This window comes from Hemitrygon akajei, chromosome 16, assembly GCF_048418815.1.
Source record: "Hemitrygon akajei chromosome 16, sHemAka1.3, whole genome shotgun sequence".
Taxonomy (NCBI): Eukaryota; Metazoa; Chordata; class Chondrichthyes; order Myliobatiformes; family Dasyatidae; genus Hemitrygon; species Hemitrygon akajei.
The window spans coordinates 90,463,017-90,476,444 of record NC_133139.1 but is presented as its reverse complement, the minus strand read 5'-3'; the positions used below and the strand labels follow the sequence as shown (position 1 = coordinate 90,476,444).

The following is a 13,428-nucleotide window of genomic DNA, read 5'->3' as shown; positions in this document are numbered from 1 at the left end:
AAACTACAAATGTGCGAATCCCAGTAACATCTGCAAACTCTATGATCTCTGTCTCAGAGGCTGATGTCAAAACATCTTTCAAGAGGGTGAACCCTCACAAGGCATCCGGCCCTGACGGTGTACCTGGTGAGGCTCTGATCCAAAACCTGGGCCTCTGTGCCTCTATCTGCAGCTGGATCCTTGCCTTCCTCATCGGGAGAGCACTTTCTGTGTGGATCTCCATCTCACTGACAGTCAATCCTGGCGCACCTCAGGGATGCATGATTAGCCCATTGCTCAACTCTCTCTACACCCCTGATCATATGGTTCAAACATCATCTATAAATGTACTGACAACACAACTATTGTTGACAGAAATTCAGATGGTAACAAGGGACATACAGGAGTGAGGTAGATCAGCTGGTATGTGCTGACACAACAACCTTAGCCTCAATATCAGTAAAACCAAGGAATTGATTGTGGACTTAAGGAAGGGAAATTTGAGGAAACATTCACCGGTCCTCATTGAGGGATCAGAAGTGGAAAGGTTCTTGGGTGTCAACATCTCAGGGCATCTGTCCTGGGCTAATATATGGATGCAATTATGAAGAAAGCACACCAGTGGCTATATTCCATTAGGAGTTTAAGGAGAATTGGTATGTCACCAAAGACACTTGCTTATGTTTGGAGATGTACCATGGAAAGCATTCTAACTGGTTGCATCACCATCTAGTATGGAGAGGCCTCGGCACAGGATCAGCAAAAAGCACTAAACTCAGCCAGCTCCGTCATGGGCACTAGCTTCCCCAACATCCAGGCCACCATCAAACAGAGATGCCTCAAAAAATGTTGCATCCATCCTTAACGACCCCCATCACCCAGGACATGCCCTTGTCTCATTGCTACCATCAAGGAGTGAATAAAGGAGCTGGAAGACACACACTCAATGTTTCGGGAACATCTTGGTCTTCTGGGAGATCAGAATGGTAATCTATGTGTGGAGCCAAAAGAGATGGTGATATCTTAAATGCAATGTTTGCATTCGTATTTACTCAGGAGATGGACACAGAGTCTATAGAAGTGAGGCAAAATGGCATCAAAATTCAAAGACTTTATACATACTACAGAGGAGGAGGTGTGTGCTTTTTTGAGGCAACTTGGGGTGGATAAACATACCATTGAAGGAACACATACCAATCCTCGTAGAAGGATCGGAAGTGGAGAGGATCAGCAGTTTCAAGTTCCTGAGTGTCAAGATATCTGAGGATCTAACCTGGTCCCAACATATCGATGCAGTTATAAAGAGGGCAAGACAGCAACTATACTTCATTAGGAGTTTGAAGAGATTTAGTATGTCAACAAGTACACTCAAAAACTTCTATAGTTGTACTGTTGAGAGTGTTCTGACAGGTTGCATCACTGTCTGGTATGGAGGGGCTACTGCACAGGACCAAAAGAAGCTGCAGAGGGTTGTAAATCTAGTCAGCTCCATCGTGGGTACTAGCCTACAAAGTACCCAGGACATCTTCAAGGAGCTGTGTCTCAGAAAGGTAACATCCATTATTAAGGACCTCCAGCATCCAGGGCATGCCCTTTTCTCACTGTTACCATCAGGTAGGAGGTGCAGAAGCCCGAAGGCACACACTCAGCAATTCAGGAACAGCTTCTTCCCCACTGCCATCTGATTCCTAAATGGACATTGAACCCTTGGATACTCCCTCACTTTTTTTTTAATATATAGTATTTCTTTTTTTGTATGATTTTTAATCTATTCAATACACATATACTGCGATTTATTTATTTATTATTATTTTGTTTTGAGATTTTTTTATCTTCTATATTATGTATTGCATTGAACTGCTGCTGCTAAGTTAACAAATTTCACATCACATGCCGGTGATAATAATACTGATTCTGATTCTAAATCTCCAGAGCCTGACATGTTGTTCCCTTGGATCCAGCAGGAGGGAACTGATAAAATGCTGGGGCTCCAGCAGAGATATTTAAAGCATCTTTAGTGACAGGTGACGTGCCAGAGGATTGAAGGATAGCCGATGTTGTTCCACTGTTTAAGAAAAGCTCTAAAAATAAACCAAGGAATTACAGGCCCGTGAGTCTGATAGGAGTTGTGGGAGTTATGGGAAGGTAATCTAAGTGAGGATGACTATCATAGGATGTAGCAGGATCTGGACCAGCTGGAAAAATGGGCAGAAAGATGGCAGATGGAACTTAATGTAGATAGGTATGAGGTGTTGTATTTTGGCAGGATCAACCAGGGTAGTCTTACACAGTGAATGGTACGGCACGGAAGAGTGTGATAGATCAAAGGAATCTATGAATACAGGGCCATTATTCATTGAAAGTAGTGCCACAGGTAGGGTCGTAAAGAAAACTTTTGGTACATTGGCCTCCATGAGCCAAAGTATTGAATACAGAAGATAGGATGTATGTTGAAGTTGTATCAGATATTGGTGAAGCCTAATTTGCAGTACTGTGTACAGTTTTGGTCACCTACCTACAGGAAAGATGTAAACAAGATTGAAAGGATGCAGGGAAAATTTGCAAGGAAGTTGCTGGATCCTAAGTTACATGGAAAGATTGAATATTCCTGAGGATGTAGAAAATTGAGAGGAGATTTGATAGAGGTATACAAAATTATGAGTGGGATAGATAGGGTAAATGCAAGCAGGCTTTTTCCACTGAGGTTGGGTGGTACTACAACAGAAATCATGGGTTAAGGGTGAAAGGTGAAAAGTTTAAGGGAACATAAGGGGAAACTTCTTCACTCAGAGGGTGGTGAGCGTGTGTATCAAGCCTCCAGTGCAATTGGTGCATGGGAGCTCAATTTCAACGTTTGAGAGAGGTTTGGATGGGTACATGGATAGTAGGGATATAGAGGGCTATGGCTAGGATAAAGGTCGATGGGAGTAGGCAGTTTAAGTGGTTTCAGCATGGACTGGATGGACCCAAGGGCCTATTTCTGGACTTCTCTATGACTCTATCTTCCTCCCTTCCTCCACCAGATTTCTGAATGGGCACTGTACCAATGAACATTTCCTTGGTATTTATTCCTCTCTTTTTGCACTGCTTAATTCATTTTCTTAAATATTTATTGTAATTTATAATTTTTATTATTAAGTGATGCACTGTAGTGCTGCCACAAAGCAACAAATTTCAGGAGTCGCAGTATGCCAGTGATATTAAACCTAATCTGGTTCTGATTCTGATGCTGAGTGAATACTGGAGTCCTGAGGGTGGATCTGAGCTCTCCACACCAGACAGCAACAAGACGCAGGTGTGACATCTCTACCCCAGGAAGTAGGGAAAAGCAGACATTCCTCTGACGTTGCAAGGTCTTCGTCTTCAGTTTCCTCTGGTCAGTCATCTCTGAAAGAATCAGGAGGAGGTGGGATGCGCCAACCTTTGTGTCCTTATACAGAACCACTCAGCAGCATCTGTGAAGAGAAGCTTGGTTAATGTTTCAGTCCAACAAGGCTCTCAGACTTGGCACATTAACTGTGTTTCACAGAATGTAAAACAGTACAACACAGGAACAGACCATTTAACCCACAACATTGTGTCAAACCAGCTAAAAAACAAATCAAAAACACCCAAACACTAGTCCCTCTATCCTACACAATGTCCATACCCCTCCATCTCTTTAAAAGCCTCTAATGTATTTGCCTGTACCACTATACCAGGCAGCGCATCCCAGGCATCCACCATTCTGAGTAATCTGAGATGCTGCCTGACCATTTTCTGTTTTATTTCAGTCTCCTAACATTTGCAGTGTTCCTTTATTTTAATGGATCTTCACAATCTGCTTCGATCATGGCTGATCTCAATTTTAACCCCACTCCTAACTTGTTGTCTAAACAAAGTCTACTGTGAGCTTTAGTTATGTTTTGAAGGGGAAAGTTTCAGATTTACTCTCTAATATGTGAGAAGAACAGGAGTCTAGCTCTAATTTAAAGACTATTATTCCCCCTACAACCATTAAGTTCTTGAACTAACAACTCAACGTTGGAACACCTTGGACATCCTCGCGCTGCAATGGCTTAGTCTCCAGCTGTGTTTAGTTGTATTATGTTTATTTGTACGAATACCTTGCTTTGCTCAGGTAACCTGCAGGTTGAGTCAGAGTTAAGGAAGGTAAATGAAACATTAGCATTCATTTCGAGAAGACTAGAATACAAAAGCAAGGATGTAATGCTGAGGCTTTATAATGCATTGTTCAGTCTGCACTTGGAGTATTGTGAGCAATTCTGTACCCCCTTAGCTAAGAAAATGTGCTGGCATTGGAGAGTGTCCAGAAGAGGTTCACAATGATCCTGGGACGAAAGGGTTAATGTATGTGGAGCATCTGATTGGTCTGGGCCTGCACTCACTGGAGTTTTCAAGAATGAGGGAGGATTTCTTTGAAACATATTAAAGGCCCGGATAGAGTGGCTATGAAGAGGAAATTTCCTATAGTCGGGAGTCTAGGGCCACAGCATGCAGCCTCAGAATAGAGAGATTTATTTCATTTTTCAATCTTTTTTATTGATTTTCAAATAAAGAATATACAAATCGGAAGAGGAGTTTAACAAGTAGATAATATAAAAGACATATAAACAGCAATAGTAAAAACAGAGTATATAATGTCAAAATCAAATAGGTAAAATATTATGCTGTTATATATACAATGGTCAGAAAAAACTACAACTCCTCATAGCAAGCATAAAAAAAATTGGAAATTTTATTGATAAAGAGAAAAAGAAATGCACTAACTAAACTGAAACAAAAAAAGAGAAAGAAAAAAAAGGAAGGAAAAAGAAAGATTGGGCAGTCCAATTGAGGATAAATTAGAAAAAAAAGAGAGAAAAAAAAACACATCCTTCCAGTCATCTCCGAACCTTCATGGATAAGGATTTTCCCCAAAGAGAATAAAGAAAAATAAATATTTAAAAATAAATTAAATCATGTGAAAGTATTGAATAAAGGGTTGCCAGACTTGTTCAAAATTAAAGGATGTATCAAATGTCCGGCTTAGACATGACATAATGGAGGAGAGCCAATAGAAAACAATAGGTGGGTTAGATTCTTTCCAGTGTAGCAAAATAGCTCTCCTAGCCAGTAAAGTTGAAAAAGCTATCACATGTTGGGTGGAAGCAGACACTTTGCTTCCTCTGGAATAATCCCAAAAATTGCTGTAAATGGATTAGGTTGAACATCCATATCTATAACTTTAGATAATATTCCAAACACATCCCTCCAAAAATTATTTAAACTTACACATGACCAAAACATATGAGTTAGAGTAGCCACTTCTGCGTTACATCTGTCACAAATAGGGCTTATATTAGGAAAAATATGTGCCAATTTATCTTTGGACATATGGGCCCTATGTACTATCTTAAACTGAATTAAGATATGGTGTGTGCAGATAGATGAATTATTGACTAAATAATAAATTTTACTCCATTGATTATCTGAGAGTGAATGTTGAAGTTCTACTTCCCAGGTGTGTTGAACCTTATCATTAAGCGACATGCGAGCATTCATTAACTGTTTATAAATGATAGCTATTAATCGTTTTTGGAAAGGTTTAAACTGAAAAATAACATAAGCCAAATTTAAAGAGCAGGCCAAGGGGTAATTTGGTAAAAAAAATCACGTAAAAAATTCCTAACCTGTAAATACCTGAAAAAATGTGTATTATTCTTGAAATGTTTTCTTCGTTAGAGATTTAGAACAAAGTTGAGAAACTAGAGGATCATGAGTGCTTCCGGCAGGATGGGAATTTTGAATGTGTATTTAGTGACTGAAGGTGACCCCATATGAACTGGAATCTCTTTATTGTTTTAGGTACATTCAAGATCCAAAAGACCAGGTTACGCAAACAAGGTTTCGAACCGCATCAAGTGCAGGACAAGCTTTTCTTCCTCGACTCAAAACTGTCCAAGTATATCCCTTTAGACAGGAAAGTGTATGAGATGATCCTGGCCGGGAATTATCATCTTTAGATTAGGAAGCCAATCCTGGCATGTTAACAAAATTAAACACAAATTATGGTTAAGGTGGGGGAAGAGCTGAGATACGAACTGTGCACCGAGCAGGGAAAGGAGCTCCTGTGGAATGAAACATTATTTGGTTACTGATGTTGAATTCCGGGTCCCTGAGTCACTTTGGAATTATTCACAACCCAGGCTCCGGTCTGCAGTCAGGACCAGTGCTCCAGGAACCCGATCTAAAATCAGGAATTCAGAACATGCAACTGCCTACTGATGCCCATGGACTGGGAATCCAGGGGTCGGATTCAAACATAGGAACTCTGCAAATAAGGAATTGTTGGGCTTCCCTCTCTGCTCTGGGGCAGTGACCTATCAACGTGCCAGCTGCTGGAAGGGGAGATAGGCACAAAAGGCAGCTTCAGTCACACCAGCTTCAAACCATCTCCCACTCTCTGACACCAGCCTTCTTGGTTCACTCTCCCCTCTTCTTTCCCCTATTAGTCTAGACTATTGGTGTACAGTAGTGTTGCAGCCTGTTCCTCCTTCTCCACATGGTACTTGTTTGGGTATTTTATGGTTGAGGATTCTGCATCCATGTGCTTTGTGCCGATGTACTTCTTCATATGTGTGTCTATGCTTGAGGATATCTGTGTGTGTGTGTGTCTATGGCTCTGTCATTGGAGTGTCTGTATGGAGGGGGACTAATCTCTCTCACTCTCCTTCCCCCCCCCTCTCCCCCCTCCCCCCCCCTTCCCTCTCCACTCTCCCTTTCTCTCCCCGACACTCTCTCTCTCTCTGACTCTCTATCTGTCCTATCTATCTCCATCTCTGTCTCTGTCTTTCTTTCTCTCTGAGCTTGTGTGAGTGAGTGAGAGACCCTAGATATCGCTTGGTGTCTGGCAGTTTCTTTGCGTGTGTGTGAATGTGCACCCTCGCTGCTGTTTTGGGAACTTGCTGTGCTTGCTCTCTGGATCACTGGGATTCAGCTCAGCATTCAGGTGAATGCAGCAGAAAGGGGTTAATTTACTTGAACTCGGTCCATTTCATGCACTTGCCCCAGTGTGAGGAACAGAGGTATTGCTGGGAAATAAGTTGTTGACGTATAAGCAGTTTGTCCAGGATCCTCACCAGTTTGACCCCTGTATCAATATGTCTATATCGAGGGCTGTTCTGTGATGTGGAGCTCTGGGGCATTCTTTCTGCCCTCTGCCCCACCCCCCAACCCTGGCATTTTCTCTCAAACCAGAGACTCGCCCAACACAAAGCAAAGGGCTGACTTAGTGATTGAAGGAATAGCGTTGAGGCATAATGCAGGGAGCTCAGGCACCTCTGAAACACTGACCATCCTGCTCTGCGCTGACAGTCATGTTTCTGCTCAGGCACAATCTCAAGTTTGCTCCAGCGCAGCCTATCACTCAGACGAGCTCCCCGTCTCCCTCTGGCCCCAGGACAGCCGATCTCCCATTGAGACTACCACTGCTCAGGATGCCGTGTTGGCAAAACGGGAACCCCTGTCTGATTTTTCTCCACACCTTCCTCCATTCTCGACTCACAAGGATATAAGGAAGATCCCTCATTTCGAGTGTCTAGTTAGACACCCCTCACCTGCATCGAGATGGAATTCATTCAGTGGAGTTGAAAGGTGATAGAAAGATCATTCTTATGAAAAACTGCCACCAGGAACTGGTAAGTTGATTCCTAATGCTTCCTGCAGCCCAACTCCATAGGAAAAAGGGAGATTTCTCCACATACAGAATGTGTTCTCTACTTCAAGGAATATTTAAAAACTATAGGAATTGTTCATGTTATGTTTGAATCTATTCACTATTGGAAATTGATTAAAAAGAGTCTTGACAACTTGGCCTGGAGCTAGCCTCAACAAAAACACACTCCTCTCCGGACATCATTGTCAGAAGCACAAGTTTAATGTTTAGCTGTAAGAATGTCTCCAAGGCACTCTATTGCCGAACAAGAATGGATATTCTGACCAAGCATGGGTATACGTTGGGAAGCTCTAATCTTCATTGAAACTGACATAAGTGAAGATTAATAGAATATGATTGATTTCACTAGCTTGTAACAATTTACCTCTTTTTCATTGAAGGACTGATATGCCTTGAGAATCAGTTTTCTTCAGTGGATTTAACCAGCCCAGCCACTCACTGCAGTCTACTTATCAATCGGTAGTACAGTAGTGCGTATTGTATCTTCGTTGAAGTATGATTAAACATTGTGTGCCTTAAATGCTGCCTGCGTGTATGTGTGTGAGAGAGAGAGAGAGGGAGGGAGAGAGGAGTAGTACAAACGTTACTGAAATCTGGTACAGAAATTCATACTTGACTGCTGTAATGTTGATATATGCATATAGATTAACACAGACAAGAGAACTCCTGCTTGCTTTTCAAAAAGATTACTTAACATATTAATTATAATTTAGTTTTTATATTTTTAATTTAGAGATTCAGCACAGTAATGGGTCCATACCATCCAATTACATCCATGTGACCAATTAACCTACATACAGATCCCTATGTCTTTGGAATGTGTAAGGAAACTGGAGCATCTGGAGGAAAGCAATGCAGTCCCATGCAAGCTCCTTACAGAAAGCAGCGATAATTGAACCTGTGTCACTCGCACCGATATTCAACTGTGCCACCACATGAGAGTTTGATGAGTTGATTGAAGGGTGACCTGATAGAGATCCATAAGATCACGAGGGGCATAGACCAGGTGAAAGCTCCTAGGGGGAGAGCTACTAAAAACAAGAAGAAATAGGTTCACGATCAGAGGCGAGAGATTTGAAAGGGACATCGGGGCACGTTTTTCACAGAATGTTTGAAACAAGCTGCTAGAACTAGCTTGAGGTGAGCACATTAGCAACGTTTAAAAGTTAGCAGGATAAGTGTGGGGACAGGAGAGGTTTAGAGGACAATGATCAAAACGAGGTAAATAGGGCGAGCAGCGTAGCTGGCACGGACAAGTTATGCTGTAACATACTATGGCTCGAGCCTGTACTTCATGCAGTTAGGTAGGATGAGGACTCTTATTGAAACCTAGCAGACATTGAAAAGGCTGGATAGGTGGACGTGGAGAGGATGTTTCTATTAGTAGGAGAGTTTAGGATCTGAGAGCATAGCCTCAGAATAAAGGGAAGTCCCTTTGAAATGAAGAATTTCTTAAGGCAGGTGGTGAAGCTGAGGATTTTGTTGCTGTAGAGGGCAACGGAGCCAAGTCATTGGTTGTATTTAAGGCAGAGAATAGGTTCTTGATTGGTAAGGGGTTAAAGGTCATAGGGAGAATAGAGGGATTCTGTTTTAAAAAAACAGCTATGATTGAATGGGAGAACAGACCCAGTAGACTGATTTTGCTCCATAAATGCAGGAGATATTTTATGGTCACATGAAACTGTTGTGTGGGATCTTGGTGTCCTTACAGAGCTTTGTTTAAATTCCTGATGTGGAATGGCATTAAAGAGGCCCTTTAAGATCTTGTCAGTAACACATCAGTCAAGCCAAAGGGAATCAAAATTTGGTTTATTATCTCTGTCCTGTTGACCTTCATAAATCAGGGCATTGAGAGCAGTTGAAATGTTATGTTGAAGATGTGTAAGATGTTGGTGAAGCCAAATGTAGAGTACTTAGAACAACAGTATTGTGTGCAGTTCTGGTCACCTACCTAAGAGAAGATACCAATAAGCTTGAAAGAGTGTAGAGAAAATTTTCAAGGATGTTGCTGGGTCTGGAGGACCTGAGTTATATGGAAAGATTGAACAAAGGAAGATTTGTTAGAAGTATACAAAATAATGAAGGATATAGATAGGGTAAATGCATGCAGGCTTTTTCCATTGATGTTGGGTGGGATTACAACTAAAGGTCATGGGTTAAGGGTGAAGGATGAAAGGTTTAAAAGGTACATGTGAGGAAACTTCACTCAGAGGGTCAGGAGAGTGTGGAACGAGCTGCTAGTGCAACTGGAGCATGCAGGTTCAATTTTAATATTTGAGAAGTTTGGATAGGTACATGGATAGTAGGGGAATGGGGTGCTATGGTCCCAGTGCAGGTCAATGGAATAGCAGTTTAAATGATTCAGCATGGTCTAGATGGGCCAAACGGCTGGTTTCTGTCCTGTACTTTTCATAATTCTATGACTAGGGTTTGCCTTTATCCCAAGAGCACAGGAGAATGGGGGGTAATCTTACAGAAAATAGACAAAATTTTAAGAAATATAGATAGGATAAAAGCATGCGGGCTTTCACTGAGATTCAGTGAGACAACAGTTAGAGGTCTTGGGGTTAGAGAGAAAAGTGAAGTGTTTATGTAGGGTCTCAGGGGAAACTTCAGTTAGAGGGTACTGTGAATGTCGGCAGAAGTGGTAGAGGCGGGTTCAATTGTAACATGGAAGAGAAGTTCAGGGATGTGAGAGGTATGGAGTGCTGTGGTCGAGGTTCAGGTAGATGGAAATGGGCAGAAAGCCAGGCCAGTGTGGACTAGATAGGCCAAAGGGCCTGTGTCTGTACTGTAGTGTTCTATGACGTGAGATCTGTTTTTGTGGCAGCAGTACAGTGCAAAGGTATAAATTCCAAAATAAACTAATGCTAATTAAAAGGAATAATGTTCATGGGTTCATGGACTGTTCAGAAAGAAAACTGGTTTACTTAACAATCTTTGGCAAAGAATCTCAGTATGCTCCCTCTCTATATCTGTCTCATTGCCAAGCGCTGTCAGAGTCTGGGGTGAGCCCATCCATGTGGAAGTTTCATAACTGAAATAAAACCCTATTGTAGTGCAATCAAGACACCTTGAAATAAATGAGCTTCAGTTCTCAGCAAATTGCAAACTCTGTCCATGGCTGAAAAGCTCTGGAAAACTCTTGTGGAGTTTGGGGAAGCCGGAATTGTACTTCAGAGTCACCCTGAGGGATTTCAGCCCGTCTTCACCAATTCAGCGGATAGGTAAGATCCGGTTGAATTCCCGCTGCTGTCAGCAAGGAGTTTGAACATTCTCCCTGTGACCATGTATGTTTCATATGTGTGCTCCGGTTTCTTCCCACATTCCAAGGACATACAGTTAGGCTTAGGAAGTTAAGGACATGCTACGTTGGTGACACTTGTGGGCTGCCGAGCAGAATGCTCAATGATTTAATTTGACGCAAAGCGATGAATTTCACTGTGTGTTTAGATGTACATGTGACAAATAAAGCTAATCTTCAAAAAGACTCTTACTGTAATTTCATTTGCAAAGCACCTACAATTTGGCAAAACACTGGAAGCAGCGATTTCAAAAATCATTTGACAGCAGGTCACAAATAGGTATTAGAAAGGGGTGTCAATAGTGTGACTGAAGAGAGAAAGAGATAGGAGATTGAGGTGAGAAGTCCAGAGCTTGGGGTCTTGGTGGTTGAAGGCACATCCATTATTAATGGTTCCGTTTGATATCAGAGAATGCATACAAGTACACAACCTGAAGGCTCATGTCTTCCAGGCCATTCTTGGAGATAGCAAAGCGCCTGTCTGAAAACCCACCGCTTGCAAAGAGCCATAGTTTGAATTGTAGACCACGCACTCCGACAGAACCCCAACCACCTTGTAAAGAAAAGAGACATAAGAGAAGAAGAATAAGCTACTTCGTGGACAAACTGCAAGAAGTCTCCTGGGTCTGCAAAAATGGCTGGTGCCATCTCTCCTCACATTTCCCTTCATGCAGATATATTCAAGCAATTGGAAAGATGCAGAGACCTCAGAGTATATTAAGCAATACAGCATTGATACGGGCTCTTTGGTCCAATGAATCCATGCCAACCATGGTGTCCTCCCAACTAGACCAATTTTCTTTTAAATCTTTCCCCCTCACCCTAAATCACTGCCCATAGTTTTGATCTGCTGTACAAAGACTGACAAACAGCTAATGTGCAAAAAATGACAAAACAAAATGAACAATAATAGAGAGAAAAACACTAAAAAGTGTGCAGGTACTGGAAATCCAAAGCAACAAACAGATGCTGGAGGAACTCAACTCAGCAGGTCAGGCAGCATCAATGGAAAAGAGCAAACAGTCACCATCTCAGGCTGAGACCCTTCTTCAGGACTGGAAAGGAAGGGGGAAGACACCAAAGTAAAAAGGTGGAAGGATGGGAAAGAGGGATAGCTAGAAGGTGATAGGTGAAGCAAAGTGGATGGTAAAGGTAAAGGGCTGGAGGAGAAGGGATCTGATAGGAGAGGAGAGCTAAACTTAGGAGAAAGGGAAGGAGGAAGGACCCCGGGGGAAGTGATAGGCAGGTGAGAAAGATGTTAATTAAATTGAGAACATGAGTTGTAGAGTCCTTCAAAGTGAAGCTTGAAGGTGGGCAGTTGTGGAATTAGTACAGTGTCAAGGTGAGTGAAGTTATCTGTGTTGGTTTAGGAGTCGATGAGAACGTGGAGAGAATACCTTGCAGGAACAGATCATGGGGGAAGATGATTGCATTGTGAGCCAGCAGACACAAAGAACCGACGGCCTCCTTTTGTGTTATGTGGAAAACATGAAATAATTGAATTCAAGGCCCAAAATTTCAGGCATCTTTTACCCACTCCATTTGGCCATCACCCACACATTCCTCCCTCTGATACCCTCTCCCTACTGTTACCATCCGCCCTTTGTATCTCTCCTACATTTGATTCCAGCCCTTTGCCACCTCCATCTATCACAACCCAGCCTCTGTCGCTATTTCCACCCCCCTCCCTCATCTGCCTATCACTCATCAAGACCTGGATGCATCCAATGCTTGCCAGCTCTTGCTTCATCCATTCCCCTCACCTTTTTATACTGGCTACCTCCATTCTGCCTTTAAATCCATGTGAAGGGTCTTAAGCCAAAACGTTGCCTGTCTATTTCCCTGTATCAGTGCTGCCTGAGCCACTGAGTTCCCCTACAGCTCAGTTTTTGCTTTGTATCAGTCCACTGGGAAGCAGAAGTAGGAGAGTCAAAGAACTGCAGCTCTTCCATTGTTATTGGTGATCTCTGAGGTTGTACAAGATCGGACCCAGGGGAGCCAATGAATTCTGTCTCTGCTGAATGGGTGCAGTGTGGGTCTAAGCAACCTCTGCCTAGTAGATAAAGACTGTCGGTGCCATCGCATGCAACCCTCTAAAACTCTGAAAGTCACAAGGGGCTGCTGATGCTGGTGTTTGCAGCAACAAACAATCTGCTGAAGAGCTCAGGGGGTCAAGCAGGGAGGATGGGGGAGGGAGAGAAGGAACTGGTGACATTTTGGGTTGAAACCCTGCAACATCACTTAGTGGGGAGTGATGTCACCTCGGGCTCCTGCCTCACCACAGTGGATGTTTCCAACAGGAGCAGAGTCTCTGATCCAAAGGCACAGCCACCAAATAGAGGAAAGTTCCATTTGAACTGAGATGAGGAGGAATTTCCCAGCCAGAGGGTGGCAAATCTGTGAAATTCATTGCCACAAGAGAACTATG

The 13,428-nt window shown here is 42.6% G+C and overlaps 1 protein-coding gene across 3 annotated transcripts in view; it reads left to right on the top strand.

Moving 5' to 3' along the window:
* Window positions 1-7,215, top strand: part of LOC140740290 (long-chain fatty acid transport protein 1-like) — a 90,718-nt gene extending 83,503 nt beyond the window's left edge. For all 3 annotated transcript variants that reach the window (XM_073069431.1, XM_073069432.1, XM_073069430.1), the window contains one exon: window positions 5,827-7,215. In XM_073069431.1, coding sequence (XP_072925532.1) covers window positions 5,827-5,984 — 158 coding nt within the window. In that variant the 3' untranslated portion in view covers window positions 5,985-7,215. The remainder of the gene's footprint in view (window positions 1-5,826) is intronic.
* The last annotated feature ends 6,213 nt before the right edge of the window (window positions 7,216-13,428 follow it).